A 17,349-nucleotide genomic window follows, 5' to 3' on the forward strand; every position below is an offset into this window, starting at 1 on the left:
TTTTACAGACAAGTGCTTCAAAGAGCATGGATAAGAAAGGTTATTCCTTAATAAAAAGAAAAGATGTGCTAGACATCTTCTAACGGTGATGGGAATTCCTCCGGCGAACCCTAAGGTCTTCCATCTGATGAACAACTTCTTGAAGGTATCGTTCATGATCCCTCTGGTGAACTCGAATTTTAGTGACTTCATCTTGGGAGGAAGCTAGTTGTTGCTGTAGAGTCTCATTGGTGCTTCTGGTCCTTTCATCGCCTCTTTGAGATGGCAAATGCAGACCGTGTTGACATCAGAGTTGGCATCAATCTCTAGGACTCGGTCGATGGCGGCCCGACCTTGCTCGACATTCTAAGCAATCCTGCGTACCATGATGGGTAGGACTCGGTCATCCGAGCTACCCTCGCTTATGTTGTAGAAGCTTCAGTCCCCGTTGTAAGGTAAGGGTTGACCCTGTTCGTCGCTCCAGTGATTAAATTTTGTTGCCCACAAGGGTGTGGGACCCTGAAACGTTGGTCGGGGGTTGTTAATTTGGGGTTGACCTACTTGGGGTAGGTTGTTGACTTCAGGCTCGGAGTTAGATCCATCCGAGAATCCTTCTACGTGATAATCATCCAAACGAATTTGATGCTCATCTTCGGTCTCTTCTTCAAGCCATCCAACATTGCCATGGAGTGGAAAGTATGGGTCACCATGATGATGGAATCCAGCCATGATATCTACGCGAGAAAAAGGGGTTTAAGAATCTTATATAAATAAGCGTACTACCTATGATAATTATAAGATGATATTTATCAGTTATGTCAATACTTGTGTAGTGTATACCAGTTATTTGAAATTGAAGCAGGATAAACCTTCGAATAAGTGACCCTAACTCCAAATCCACAGTCAAACAAGGAACAAGAAGTAAAGCAAAGATCACAGATTCTAAGTCTATAAAACCTAAATTACATATAACCTTAGCGTATACACTTAGAGACTATTAACCTACCTGATAGATACCTTTTTAGTTCTTAGATAAGTAATTATAGTAACACAAAATACTCCTATAGTATTTTAGACTTATGTTCCATTCTGGTGTTTTCATCGAAGTAGTGTTCGTAATTTTTTACACTTGTTGCCGTATCACAACCATGCTTGGGCTTACACTAATCACTCCTCGGACCAGCATAGTTGATCAGGCTATGCCACTCCCAGGACTAACCATACATCCCCGAGCTTACTTGTGATATTCAACAATCGTAATACTTTTGTAATTGTCATTGTGACACTAATTTTAGTATGAATGCAAACTTGTATACTTAGTTAAATATTTTATTATTTAAAAGTATACTCTTGGTCAGAGTGTTTTAATCCCATTGAGTTTATAGTTAGTATATCTTTTATGGGTTGATATCCTAGATTCACTATAAACGATGCTCTGATACCAATCTGTCACACCCCAAAACCATGAACGGCAGAAACGTTCTAGGGCGGAAGATGTCATGTATAGTATCACAACACAGTATAATAGTAAACAAGCAAAACAACATCATCCCTTGCATTAAATATACAATTGTTAATACAAGTGTGTTATGTAGTATATAAGACACCAAAATATGAATCAAAATAAAAGATGAGTCTTGTATGCGCTCCATCTTCTCAACAGCTGGCATCGGTACCTATCTACTGATGACCTAAGAATACAAGTTATTGTGAAAGAGTTTATCAACATTAAAGCTGGTGAGTTCATAAGTATTTAGTGTCTATGATTGTATCAAAATGTTTGAAACAGTGTTTGAAGTACGAGTTTGTAAACGTTTGTAGTAAAAGTATGTGTATGTTTGGAAGTATTTTTAAAAGTTTATAACTCCCAGAAAATCTTATATTTTCTACTACAAGTAGCCTTCTACCAAGGCACAACTGTTTTGTATGTTTGTTTCTTGTAAAAGTGTATAATTTTCCCAAGCGTAACTATGATTATCAAACTATAGTTTGTACGTTAATGTTTAAGTGAATTAATCACCAAATAAATGTAAAGGGTAAATTAATGTAGTATTGTAGTGTTGTATTATAGTAACTACTACTGTACTAACTACCTTAAACTGGATTTATATCAAGGTATTATGTGATTAATTTTACAATACTATCGACTATGAACACGACAATATAAGTCATGAAAGAAATGACATTTGGCACCCAAAGACCTATAGGTACTACTGTAGCTAGTAGCAAGGTGTAGGATAGTCAATCCAGTATAGATCTATACGCAAACTCACGCTCTCCCTCCAGGAGATTCTGGCTACAACTCGGGTCATGACAATGAAGGCATGCTCCGATACAGTGGATCACATTTATGTTATAGTATACTTGTATATGTAATGTGTGTACTTGTGTAATGAATGTATTGTTCCTCATCATAGTATCGTTTTATAGGTTCTCATCATAATATAGATGTATAGTTCTCATAATAGTAACTAGTGACTCATGAATGAACTGACTCTTTCTACGCTTCATTGGACTAGAAGTAGTAAGTAGTATAAGCCTAAAATAAACCTATTATAGTTTACTAGTAGACTTGTTTGTATTACAAAATATATATTACTAAGGATTCAACAACACTCGGACAAACAACCGGGTACTTTAAGTCCACAACCAAACGAGGAACAGGAAGTAAAGCGAGTTATCAGTCCTAAGTCCTTCAAACCTTATTTATATAACTATATATGTAGTAGACATGGTTTTAACAATATATAAGTTTGAAAACTATAAAAGAAATGTTTGGTATACAAAAGTGAATTTGATAAAGAGATTAACACATAAAATAGTTTGATAAGCACTTTGAAGTCATTTGTTTAGTAAAACAGTTTAAAGTATGGAAAGTCCATTTGTATGCTAGTAATTAATCACATGTATTGATCTAATAACTAACATGATTTAACTTGTATTCCCCCCATAAAAGTATTTAAAAAGATTTCAAAGGTTAATTAAGGGTTATAAACTCACCTGTAGTGAGTGGATTGTACGGAAGTGTTGGAAAAGGTGCTAGGTGTCAAGTGAAGACTTGAACACACAAAATGATCCTAGTTAACATCCAATTAGTCATTTTACAACTAGTTAACCAAGTTAAGACACCCTAGGACATGGAAACACTTTGATTCAAGTGTTGTAGGTACCAAAGGGTTGCATCTAAGGGTTGTACGGCATGACATTGGAGTTTATGCCCCAAGAACCACTCCTTATGGAGTTTATGGCCCATGGTCATTTCCCCATAATTTTATCACCGTAAACTCATGGTACTAAGTGACATTTGGTGTTTTGAGGTCTTATAAGTCAAGATTGAGCATCCATTGATCAAGTCCCAGCCTTAGGAAGCATTAGGGGCATAATATCACTACATGATAGAGTTTACGGCCTAAGGACCATTTCCTTATGTGTTTACAGCTATAAACTCTTATGGGGACATGTTTTCTTTGATTTTTAAGGTCCTAAACACTTCAAGTAAGGATCAAGACTAGCATCCAAGGCTTAGGACGGGACTAAGGTTCATTTAACCCCACATAAAAAGGTTTACGACCCAAGAACATCCCTTGGCCATAAACACCTTTGATCTTATGTTTCTTGATGTTTTCCAAGTGTAAACAAGTTCATATCAAGAACACAAGAAGCTAGGGAAAGTTTACTTACAAGATAAAAGCTTGATTAGGTGTTTAACGTCCAAGAACACTAGTGTGTGTTCTTGGTGTTTTGAAGAACACTTGAAGATCTAAGTGAAAATTAATAATGAATGGATGATATGATGTATAACAACTAGATGAAATGTTACATACACAAATCAAACAAAGAAACACTTACATCTTGGAAGATTTGGAAGAAATGGGCTATGATACTTGAGAGAAAACTTCGAAGTTCTTGAGTTAGAAGTTGGAAAAGTGAAGGAATGAAGAGTAAGCTCATGCCTTAAGCATGAGTTTATGGCTACATAAGACTTTACGGCCCAAACTCCAAAAGTCTAGCCGTGAACTCTTAATTAGGGTACTATGTGTGGGTTTGCTACTCCAAGACCCGAAAAGGCACTTCATTTCATTCGTTCGTTTGAAGAATACATGCTAAAAAACACCCAAAACGAAATTTAAAATGGCTAACGATTATCAGAAATGTATTTGACTTTTATTTGAAGTGCTTGACCATAGAGTTTGTACGAATGAAAATTCATGGTTGTCACACTAAGAGAAACTGTGGTGTGTGTCTTGCCATCAACTCGATCCCTTCTCTATGCTAGTTGAAGTACTTGAAACCAAAACCGAAACTGTAAGCACAAAGCTTAGTGAGCTCCCCCAAACTACCACATATCATACATAAATAACATGCAACTAGGAGATATAGGCCCCATCCACACTCATGGAGATACAGGCCCCGCCCACACTCCACTAACTGAGAGATACGGTCCCCACCTACACTCCGCTAACTCTGAGATGCGGGCCCCGCCCACACTCAACTACTCGAGATACGGGACCCCCCATACTCGGCTGCTATGAGATACTGGCCCTGCCCACACTCAACTACTAGGCATAGATACAAGTATCACATAGACAACAAGTATAACTAGATCTATGATTCAAACTTATATCATAATCAAACTCCACTACTGTGAAATACGGGCCCCACTCACACTCAACTACTAATCTTAACATGCTACGGGGCGGCCTTGGTGCCTTAGACCCGTTCCTACGAAAGGGAAACTCACCTCGTGTGACTCGCTTCTGAAACTCTGAGTGAAAAATCCCTGTCTGCTGCTCCGGCGACTCACCGACTATAATTTCCATAAAGATACTTAGCCAAGAGCTGATAACTACTTTTAGGGTAAAATGACCATTTTAGCCGTTACTAAGGTCAACATCCTGGTAAAATTCAACATCCAGTTGACTCGACTCATCGAGTTGGCCTGCTAACTTGTTGAGTCCCAATACATTCCCCTGCTCCCAACCCGACTCTACTCATCGAGTCTAGCAAGAACTGAACGAGTTCTCCTTCAACTGATATTAGGACAATCTTCAACTGACTCGCCGAGTTCAACCTTGACCTCGGAGAGTTCATCTTCATCGTAAGTGCTACTAGTCTGTGACTCGCCGAGTTGTATGAACAACTCGCCAAGTTCGTCTTCATAGGTTGGGAGATTTCCTTTGACTCGCCGAGTCCCATGGTTTCCACGTCCATAACTATGTCCATTTCGTTGAGTCCTTCCTCTGGACTCTTCTAAATCCCTTCTAGACTAAACTGGTTCCCTCGAATCATGGAAGGTTGGGAACCCAAACCCTTGACTCATCGAGTCCCATAAACGACTCATCGAGTCGACTAATGTCCATGTCTAAAACTTGGTTTCTTATGTACAACTCTCATCCAATAGGTAGATATGGTCTCCTTAAGTCGATCTAGCATGTAAAGTCATGAACTTACGTACATGCACGGGACTTTCATGATCAAAGGACCAAAAATGGGGTTTATATCACACATGGGGTTCTTATGGCCCTAAAGATGGCACCTTTATGTCATGAGGACCCTCCAACGTTCCAGATCTGAAGGTATATTAACTTGGGACGTCCAAGTCCCAAGGATCAAGCTCCTTGGACCCAAAACTCCATAAAAATGATCACAAGGAGATCTAAGAAAATATAAGTCAAGTATGAAGCTTAATTACCAGAAAGTGAGGAGAAAATGCATTGTTGTTCATGGATCTATTCCTTCTACCTTGGTTCTTCTATCTTCCACTTCTTTCTATAGCTTCAAAACAGACCAAGAAACACTCAAAACAACCAAGAAAGCTCAAGCTCAATTATGGAGGGTTAGGGTTTCGGCTGTAATGCTCTGGAGGTAATGGAGGCTGAGGTGGAAGCCTCATAAGATGATTAAATAGGGAGCAAACACTCCAATTTAGGGTTTCACCCAGAAAGCTCCTACTCGGTGAGTCTATCTTCCGACTCGTTGAGTAGGTCACTTAATCCCCGACCCGGAGTCGATCCTACTCAACGAGTTGAGCCCCCAACTCGTTGAGTCCAAGAGAAAAATATGATATTTGATTTGAAAATAAATATATACCTGGGACAGGGTGTTACACCGTTACTAGTAAATTATAACAGGTATATTTTAGGAGACTACTATTCACTGTTTCCAGTACAATAAAACATACAAGCGTCAGTTCATACATGACTCAGCTCAAACATACTATAAAGAGAAACAAGATGAACATAATATAGCGTGAAACATGGAGGAACATACAATACAAAGAGAACATACAATACACTAGAATAGGGAGAACATACTATACAAATAGAAGAATACAATAACATTAATGTGAGACACTACTTCATAGCATGGCAATATACTACTGTGTCACGTTTTGTAGCTAGAGTCTCATGGAGGGAGAGCATGAATTTGTTTATAAATCTATACTGGAATGACCATCCTACATCTTGATGCTAGCTACAGTGGGACCTGTAGGTCTACGGGTGACGAATGTGATACCATTTTGACCTCTTCGAACATCGTGTTTTACTAGTCGATCAAGCATGGTTACAATCATATCACATTTTACCTTAAATAACAATTAGTTTAAGGTAGTTAGTACAACAGTAGTTACTATATACAATACTACAGTACATCATTATTTTTCCCATTGCATTCACATTATGATCTTCTTACATAAATGAAAATGTAAACTATATTTTGGTAATGATAGTCATACTTGGGAAAAATACTCAATTTTACAAACAAACAACATACAAAAAACATTCGGGTCATGGTAGAAGGCTACATTTGAAGTAGAAAATATTGGATTTTCTAGGAGATACAAACATTTACTACAAACACTTACAAACATTTACCACAAACACTTACAAACACTTTCATCAAATTTATACAACATTTGACACTAAATACTTATGAACTCAGCAGCTTAAATATTGATCCTTTCTTTCAAAATAAGTTGTATTCGCAGGTCACAAGTAGACAGGTACAGATGACAGGTTTTGTGAAGACGGAGCACTTTCAGACTCGTCTTTTATTTTGAATATATATATATATATATATATATATATATATATATATATATATATATATATATATTGGTGTCTTACAAATACATTCATAACACACATGTATAAATTATACTATTAATGCAATGGATGATCTTGTCGCTTGTTTTACTATTATGCATTATTATGATACTGTACATGACGTCCTCCACCCCTGAATGTTTAGACCAATGCAGTTTGGGGGTGTGACACAATGGTTAAAAGAAATTACCAAGATGAAGGGATTGAAAGGAACCGATGAATGCTCAAAGACTTCATAGCTTGCAAACCATTAACCGATGAATACAAGTTATTTTGAAAGCGAGTATCAGCATTGTAATGTTGGTGAGTTCATAAGTATTTAATTACATTGGTTATAAATACATGTTTTACTTGAAAATAATCTCACTAGGTGATGGTGACTTGAGTTTACAGAGTATTAAAATCCTTTCCAAAAAATCCTATATTTTCTAATAAAAGTTGTCTTCTGCCAAGACCCAATTGTTTTATGTTTAAACCAAGGAGTATCTCTACTAAAAGCAGTCTTCTACCAAGACCTGACCTTTTTATGTTTAAGGAGTAATTTCCCCCAAAAGTACTACCATTATCCAAAATATAGTTTATACTTTAAAGAATATGTGAGAATATCACAAGCAAAAGTACTAGGGAAAATAAAATATTACCTCAACAATAACACTACTAGCTAAAAGTAAATAAAACATAGACTCCATGTGGTATTGAATGAACCATACGCCTTGCAAAGTCAAAAGGAATGAAGTACAGACTCCAGATAGTATAGAATGATCAATATGTCTAGCAAAGTCTAAAAGAAAGAAGTACAGACTCCAGACGGTATCGAATGAGCAATACGTCTCACAAATTCTAAAAGAATCTTTAATCCTAAGTATGTTTATTTAAAGATTTAAAACGTAGCCTAGTGTATAACTAGGAAGATATATATGTATATATATATACACACACATATATATATATATATATATATATATATATATATATATATATATATATATATATATATACTAGTATAGTACCCCGCGCGATGCGGCGTGCGAGATAGTTTGATACGGCAAATAGTTTTAATGCGGCGGTTAATTTCTTTTTCATGCTAGATAGTTTTTTTTTAGTTTTAGTGGAATTTTTGTGTTATATAGTTCATTTTGTCGATTATTTTCTAGCTAGGTATGTAAATGTGGAGGCAGAATAGTTTCTTTTATGATATCATCTATTGTACTGGTTTTATTTTACGATTAGGTTAAATGTAAAAGTATATGTAGCGGTCTTCAATGAAGGGTTTATGAATAGGTTTGATTGGTAGTTAGTTTCCGGTCTCCATTTGGTGATTAGTTTCGATTCCAAGAACGGATTCTCTTTTCTTTCGGAAAATGTGTTATTGAAAAGAGATGCAATGCAACTATAAATACTTTTGACTGTCGGGTGACACACGAAACGTTGGTTTTATAAGTTTATTTTTGTTGATTAGAGAAGTCTTATTTTATATATTTTCATTTTACAACACATAAAGAAAAGTGAAAATTATACGAATTCTCATCATCGGTTATATAATGAAGTCGTAAAGACATCTAACAAAATTAATGAGACATTTTTTAATTATACTTATTTTCATCATGGGTTATATTTTGAAGTCGTAAAGGCGTCTAACACAATTGGTAAAGAAACTTGAATATAACTTTCGTTTAGTATTTCTAACCTCTTAAATGTTTAGATTCAAGTTAATACTTGCATTATTATTTGCAAAATCTTGTTTTTCTTTTGATATTAATTTACCAAGATTGTTTACGGTTGATCTCACATACCCATTAATTGTAAGCACTCACTTTTCGTTTGATTTTGTGTCCCCGTTAATTGTAGGTACTCGCTTTTCAACTGAAGAAGCTAGTATGAGGTGAGTAGTCACTTTTCACCATTTGTATAAGCTACACTATTAGGTGATGAACTAAGCAGTCACTTTTCATAAATGTACTTTGTTAAAAGTTATAATCACAAATTTATATTAATAATCCTCATTTCTCATTCATTGATAATCATCTTTATTTTTAATTAATTGTTGTTTTGAAACAAAATATCAAATTATATACAAATTTCACAGTTATACACATTAAATGAAACTTGTAACACCAAATATTAATATACAAACGCACGACAACCTTACATACATGAACACAATTAAACTTATTTTAAACAACCAAAGTGTATAAAACTTTTATTTCATCGTTAAATACATTTACCAGGTAAAAAGATGGTTACATTTTAAATGAAACAAAAACAAAATACTTTCTGACCTCTGGATCTATTAATCTATTACTCTAACCTTGTAAAAACTTAAATAAAAAAAGTTTTGACATGCTAAAGAAAACATTCAAACACACGGACACATATAGAAACTTACATAAACTGTTAGCAAAATTTATTATAGAAACATAGAAGTGTTGGAGCTCAAATTTTTGAAGAAGATCTAATCAGAAACTAAAAATTCAAGATCCAAACAAAAAAATAAACCTAACTCTTACTTTCTTCTTGATTCCTTTACAATCTGAACATCCATGTTCATCTTGCTGATCCATCATCTTTTCCATTGCTAAATAAAAAATTAAAAAGAATACATACATGTAACAAATAAATATAATCAACCTACTTAGATAACACAAATAGAAGTGAAGATAGCAAAGTTAAATGGAGGTGAGTTGTGGCAGTGTTGAGCTTAAGATCTAAGGTTAGTGACAACTGTGGTGGTGGATTGTGTTTCAGAAGGTTTGTTGACCAAAAAATATATACCTTTATTTGAGCTAAAAAGCAAAAGAACCTATGGAAGAACAATCAAACATGTGATATTAGGAAACAAAAAGGAAGGAAAATCAAAATCAAACCCAGGAAAGCAAATAACAATGTTAGACAAAGCAAAGAATCAACCCTGCTTGACAACTTGGTCTATTCCCTGCGACTATAGATGCACCAGATTAAAAACCCAAGTAAGTAAATTTTGAATTTAGGGCTCGTAAAAGAGGGGGCAAAAAAATTAAACAAAAGGACGCAACAATTTTTCGTTCACCTTTATGTTCCCCTTCGTCCCTTTGATTTTTGTTCCTACAACTCCTTTCAGTAAACTTCCCTAAAACCACAATATCTGTAACAAAAAAAGAGATCTAAGTCCATCATTTACAGGTTAAACTGATAGAATCTGAATGTTAACTTTCCTTCTTTAATTCTGAGTTTTATCAAATGAATAGTATAAGATGACGAAAAGGACAAAGACAAAATATAATAACAAAGGCTTTATAACACAGATAGAAATCTGAAAGCTCTTACCAGAACAGGGGTGTTTGGTGTTCATTTCGAGGAAATATATGAGATTTAGGCAGATATGTTTCTTTGTAGTTAGGGTTTCGCACCACCACCCTCAAATCATACTAAGAGAACATGGAAGATCTGAGCGGTGAATCTTTAGGGTTTTGATAGTAGCAGACAGAAAGATCGAGAGGGAGTAGAGATGGTGGTGACTGGAGCGTATTCTCTGGTATCAAAATTTGAAATGTAGAAGATTCTAGGAGAGTGTGAAGGTGTTTGTAACCATTGGATCGTTGAGAAGGATCGACAGATATACTTAGACCCTGCTCGATCCATGTGATATCCAGTCACCATGGTTGCCTTTTCCGCATTCATTTGCCCCCTATTTTTTTTATGCATCATTTAGTTGTAAAGAGAGCTGCATAAGTTGTCTTTAAGACAATTTTTTAAGAGGTAGCTTTATTTATTGTACATCATGCATAATATGTTGTGTTTAAGACTAAATTATGTATGCTTTATAAGATGGTATAGATATATACATATATATATATATATATATATATATATATATATATATATATATACCATCTTATAAAGAGTATATAAGATGGGTCCCACCATTTTAAGACAATGTCTTAAAAAAAACAAGGAGAATGGTTGTGAGCCGTTTGATTAAAATGAAGGGTTTGATTAAGATTAAGAGTAAAACATCACATGGATCGTCACACAGATTGATGACCTGGCTCATATTATAAAGATAGTAAAACTCATACAAAACCGATCCCCATCTACCATTAACTTCTCTCATTCTCTTTTTCAATTTCGTAATGCTAGAAACCCTAATCTCTACATCCTTTAGCCGCCATCACTAGCACCTTAATCACACCATCATCGACTCACTTCGATATCAACTGATACAACTTGCACCGCCGCTCTTATCCATCATCGTCGCCTCCAAGATCTCTTACTCTCCCTTCGTTTATGTCTCTCTCTACATTTCTTCTAACACGACCGCCTCCTTCTTCGGCTTCCAGCTAGTTAAACACCGTCACTAAAAGGTTTGATGGCCCCCATCGTCTTCTTCATCGCTATCAATACCATATGATCCTCCCCAAACAGAAACTCTAGATGTGGATACAACATCAAAGCGTTGTTGTCCTAACCACTGTCGCACCAGAACATCTCCGTACATGGCGGTCTCTGCTTCTTGAAACCATATCCTCATTACACCCACAATCCTTTTTCATCTTTCCTTAAATCCTAGAAACGAATTTCTACATCATCGAGGTCTTTCTTTTTATCCTTCTAGATTGATGTATGTTTAACTGTGTGTGGGGGTGTGTTTGTATATTGATTTGTCGATCTGGTTCTGTTTACTAACCCTATAAATGGTTTTTTTGTTCTAGATCTTTTTTCATTTGTTGCAGATTTAGATGTTGGATATATTTCTATCTGATTGCAATTTGAGTTATGAGTTTTCAAATTTTTTATCAAACCGATAAAGGGTCATCTGTTTGTTCACCATTAATATTTGTTCTTTTTGTTCATCTTTATGTTTAGAATGAAGACCTGTAGCTACAAGCTGACATGGGAATTATTCGTTACAGGAAAAGCAAGTGACGATAAAGAGAGGAACTGTAGTTACAAGCTGACATGGGAATTATTGGTTGCAGGAAAAACAAGTGACGATAAAGAGAGGAACTGATGATTATTGTATAAAGTGAAATACACCTTGGATATTTGATATAGACGAAGATAGTTGAAGTTCTGAAAAGACTTGCAGTGGTTCTTGTTGGAATTTTTATTTTACTTACTATATATGTACAATTATTAATTCATGTCCTTTAATTTTTATTAGACTGCTCTTTAAGTTTTATAAGATGTTTGAAGTTTACAGTTTGGGTGTGTGTTTCTTATTAAACCAAAAATTCTCATATTTTCAATGTAACTTATTTGTTGCTCTAATTTGGTTTTAGTTTTTAGGATTACTATTATTATATGTGGGTTTTGATTGCTTAAGAGTGATATTTATGTTTTATATAACTTATTATTTGATTTGTGTACATCGAAATCTTACAAGTTCATACGATCCAACAAACTTTTGTATATTTATGAGATTCAAACATGTATTTGATTTTGCGCTTTCTCTTATTTGGACCCACTTTATCCTCTGATATATATATATATATATATATATATATATATATATATATATATATATATATATATATATATATATATATATATATATATATATATATATATATCTTTTCAAACTTGAATAGAATTGGAATGGGTTTTTGACACTGTAGCATATCAATGTTTGGTCAATTTGCACATTTACTCATTTAAGTTTTTTTTGTGCTCAATTGATCCTTAATGTTACTAACTACCGGCTAATTAAAGGAACGTGAGGAAATACTACCGGTTGAAGGGTCATCGCTGACGTGGATTCGCTTATGTGGACAAGCATTTGACCATGTCATCTGTAACGTGTGAACCTTCCTTAATTGAACCTTATATTGAACCATCGAGGATACATTGTTACCCCAAATTAGGTCAATGCCTCCCTTCCGAAACTCTACACTCAATGGATATAAACAGAACAATCTCTGCCTCTTCCAGTCGATCAATCAAGCTCCTGTGTGTCGGAAACGTTCGTGATGATGATCCCTGTCCACCTTGTGATTGTCAAGACGCAATAAGCGTGGAAAGGACTACCTGGACCGACGATAATGTAGCTCACAGGTTTTGGAACTGCAAAAACTCTTTGGTGAGTATTCATTTTGTTTACTAACACCGTATTTGTTATTTTGAGCTGGAGATGTACACATTTTCATTAATTGCAACCCTAACCCTAACTCTGGTTTTCCCTTGTAATCAGGCAGCTGAAGGTCTGAAATGCAAGTTCTTTATGTGGAAAGACAAAGAAATGGAGGTGGGTTACTACAAAGAACAGCTTCGCAAGATGAGGTTTGAGCTGAAAAGGAAAGAAGAGTTTAGTGAAGTTTCAAAGGTTCAAAAGAAGTTGGTTAAGCTGCAGCAAGCTATGGAAGCAGATAAGCAAGTGTTTGAGACACATTTGATGGAGTTGACGAAGCAAAACAGAATGTTGAAGTGTGGGATCTTTGTTATGGTAATTGTAGTCATTACCATGTGGTTGAAATGGACTTGAATTGTGATCAAATAGGTGTTTATGGTTGATGCTATATAATTCCAATCAGTTTTTTGGAAAGTGTATGGGTGGATGTTAAAAAGTTATTAGCTTTTTTGGGAAGTGTATGGGTGTATGGGTACATGGTCAATGTTATATCCTAGTTGTAATGTATAGTCAGGTTTTTGGTTGAATGCTTGTTTGATCAGTGTGTGTGTATGGGATGTTAGATGTAATGGGATGTAGATGTAATGGAATGTTGATGTAATGGGATGGCAGTACATGGGAACAATTTTAATGACTTTGTGTTGATTCAATGAATGATATGGAATATCCTAGTTAAGATATACATTTCTGAATTTTATAATATGCATGTGCTCCTTTTATAAATTAAAGTGTGGGTACCACATTGTCGGCCATAAGGAACTCACTTTGTCCATTTAAAAGTGGATTGTCTTTAGAGTTCTGTGCAGGGGTATATATGGAAAAGTATGGGTATATGGACCACTAACCACATGTGGTATATAAGGACATAATCAATCATAATTTTAAATTATCTATATATGCAAATATATTCCCTTCCCATGCACTTTAACCAGACAAGTCCTTGCCATGCATGCAACTTCAAATTAACACAACAAAAAGCTCAAAATAACAATCAACTTAAGTAACACAAAATGCACATCACATAAACCAACATAGTTTCATACAAACTAGCATAGTTAATAGCAGTTTCATAAAAACATCAACAATACACCAAAACACATCATTTAAGACTACATACCATGTTCATATCACATAAACCAACACTTAAAGTTATTCTAGAGTAACAGGTTTAGCTTCTGAATTCCCGGGTGCATCATTTCCACCAACTTTGTTGCCCAGTTTCAACTTGGTAATCCTTTCAGATTTCTTCCTCCTGATTTTCTTCAACAGGGTTGCAAGTGGTGTTTCTCTAGCCTCCTGTTCTTGCACATGAACCTGACTAGGTTCTCCATTAGCTGATGCATCAAACTCCAAAGGTGTGAGTTCCACCTCATCATAGTTGTGTTGCACATGCACCTCATTGACTGCTTCTGCACCATCATTTACTGCTCCTCCATTATTGACTGCTTCTCCACCATGAGTTACTGCTCCTCCATCATTGACTGCTTCTCCACCATCATTTACTGCTCCTCCATCATTGACTGCATTAGATTGATTACTTTCATCCTCATTGAGAGCTTCAGCTACACCCTGATTGACCAATATGAAACATTATTAGAAATTTAAAAAGAAATTGTAAAGATTAACCATTTAAATACTTATGTACCTATTTTGTTTTTCTTTTAGCTTTGGTTTTAGGAGGCCTTGTTAAAGTACAAGCTCTTTTGTTGTGTCCTTCAATCTTACAAAGACTACATTTTTGTTTTTTACCAGCCTTGGATACCTTCACCTGCTCTTTACCTTTGTTTTGTGTTTGGGTAGTTGTCTTTGATTTTTTACTTGAGTGGTTTGGGGTTTCTGTTGCATCCCTTTTCCTTTTAGTTGCATGTCTCCAAGGCATAGCACTACGAACAAGAGGTAAAGGTAGGGTGTAATCAGTTGCAGGCCACAAATTACTTCCATTCATAGGTGCTAACCTAAACTTGTAAGCCTTCATATAAGTGATGCTACTAAACATTTTATCCACATATGAATCTACATCCATATTCATAAAACTAATAGCTGCAACAGAATGGACACAACCGATTCCATTAAGCTGCCATATCCTGCATGAGCAAGTTCTTTCTTCAAGATCCACTTCCTAAGCATCTGTAGTTCCTCTTACTTCAAACTGATTTAGTCCACTAGGTAAGACTTGGTAATGTCTTAGACCCTTCTTAATGTCATTCACTATTTCTCTAATTGTTGGACAAATTTGGTTGCCCCATCCTAGACCCTTGCATTTTTTCTTGAACACCCTCTCCATCATATACATACTCAACTCCTCTAGCATGGTGATAATTGGTTTCTTCCTAGCATCAACAATTACAGCATTAAAACTTTCTGACATTCCATTCTCCACAGCATCACAACATCTTCCTGGTTGGAAGTAGACCCTTGACCATGTTTTGGGGTCTTTTTCCATCAGATACTGATGAGCACTTGGGTCTAGCACTTCAAGCTCTTTCATGGCAACCTTAAAATCTACCTCTGTTGTTGCTTTACATGCCTTCCAGAAAATGCTTTCATATTGAGCACCACTATACCTTTTCCTAAGGTTTTGGCTAATATGCTTGGCAGTATGCCTATGCTCTACATAAGGAAGGAGTTCTTTCACAACCTCAATCAAACCCTGTTAACAAATTCTAAATATAGTGAATAAGGACGCAAATAGATAGGAAAATTAATTACAAACAACTAAATTACCTTGTGTTGATCAGATATTACACTGTATCCATAGCCCAAATTAAGTCCTAAGTCATCTATGAGTAAATCCAAAAACCACCTCCAATTTTCCTTATTCTCCACACATACTACTACCCATGCAATAGGATAAATCCCATTGTTTGCATCCCTTCCAACAGCACATAATAACTCCCCTTTACAGATCCCTTTAAGGAAACAACCATCTAAACCTATTATCTTCCTGCATCCCTCCTTCCACCCCTTCTTCAATGCATCAAAGCAAGCATAGAACTTAGTAAAGTAGTTCTTCCCATCTGGCATATGATTTACATCAAGCTTCACAGTGCTACCTGGATTTGATCTCCTAATCTCTTCTACATACGACCATAACTTTGCATAATGTTCAACTAGGGTGCCATTTATTAGTTGGAGTGCATATTTCGTAGCTCTCCTGCATTGACCAACACTAACATGAATGCGAAACTTCTGCGACACAGCTGTTCTTAGCTTTCTAACACTCATCTTTTGTCTAAGTAAGAACTCTCTTGTATAATGACTCCCTATCCAAGCATAAGTGACCATGGACCCTAACTTATAGTTCCTTGCACATTTGTGGACTGGCTTTAAAGACTTAATTTGGAAGCTTGCTTCATCACTCATCCAAGATGCCCACAACCTAAATGAGCACTCACCCTTGCAACACTTAACCAACAATCTTTTCCTATCATTTTTCTCAAAGCAAAGTTAGTACCCATTCGCAACAGCATAGTTGCATAACATCGATTTTAATTGAGATGGATCTTTGAACCTCATACCAAGTATTGGGATCTGCTTTTTCCATGGAACTAACTCATTAAAAATGGAATGTTGTTGAGTTACATTGGCATCCACTTCATGCCCATCATGATCATTTATGTTGTTATTATTTCCCTCTTCATCTTCGCCACATAATCTATTTAGAAATTCATCACCCTTTGTCCTATTCATAGTTACTATGTCCTCATTAAAGTCCACATCCACATCTGTTAGGCTATCAATTTCGTCCTCATTCACACCACCATTAATGCAAGAATCATCTCCATCCTCCTCTTCTATTTTAGAACCAAACCAATCTTCTATTCCTTGACCATCATGGTCCACATACATACAAATTTTACCATCTGTCCCATATGCATGAAAAATGAAACCACCATAGTCTTCATCATTAGCGATAGCAGTTATCCCAGATATTAAGGGCTTACCTGGTTCACAATAGTATAACTTCTTTATACTTTCTTGCATGAACCGTTCGAGAAATGTGATACATTCACCGTATGTCAATCCAGAAAAATCGTGATCATTGAAAGTGAAATTGATACCATGGTTATACGAGAAAGGATTTCTAAGAAAAACACCTTTGAAGTTCAGCTCCACTATAGGGTAGAGTCCATCAAGGTTTGGCATCGAGATAGACATTGT

General features: G+C 35.7%; 1 protein-coding gene and 1 long non-coding RNA gene across 2 annotated transcripts; both read right to left on the reverse strand.

Annotated features, from left to right (window-relative positions):
- Nucleotides 1–9,894: 9,894 nt before the first annotated feature.
- LOC145008523 (uncharacterized) lies at nucleotides 9,895–10,534 on the reverse strand. The gene is made up of 3 exons (XR_013663519.1): nucleotides 10,389–10,534; nucleotides 10,132–10,206; nucleotides 9,895–10,023 (listed from the first exon to the last, which is right to left on the reverse strand). It is a non-coding gene; the product is annotated as an uncharacterized LOC145008523 (long non-coding RNA).
- Nucleotides 10,535–15,307: 4,773 nt separating this feature from the next.
- Nucleotides 15,308–16,413, reverse strand: LOC145010365 (uncharacterized). Its single transcript, XM_078968920.1, has 2 exons — nucleotides 15,913–16,413; nucleotides 15,308–15,838 (listed from the first exon to the last, which is right to left on the reverse strand). The coding sequence occupies exons 1-2, from the start codon at nucleotides 16,411–16,413 to the stop codon at nucleotides 15,308–15,310; spliced, it is 1,032 nt and encodes a 343-aa protein (XP_078825046.1).
- Between the last annotated feature and the right edge of the window lie 936 nt (nucleotides 16,414–17,349).

This window comes from Lactuca saligna, chromosome 8 (assembly GCF_052625555.1).
Source record: "Lactuca saligna cultivar CGN05327 chromosome 8, ASM5262555v1, whole genome shotgun sequence".
NCBI lineage: Eukaryota > Viridiplantae > Streptophyta > Magnoliopsida > Asterales > Asteraceae > Lactuca > Lactuca saligna.

Excerpts from the sequence above, each read along its gene's own strand:
- LOC145010365 (XM_078968920.1), bottom strand. The coding sequence starts at position 16,413 with ATGAGTGTTAGAAAGCTAAGAACAGCTGTGTCGCAGAAGTTTCGCATT. Across the intron at positions 15,839-15,912 it reads TAATATCTGATCAACACAAG|GGTTTGATTGAGGTTGTGAA; the intron begins GTAATTTAGTTG and ends ATTTGTTAACAG.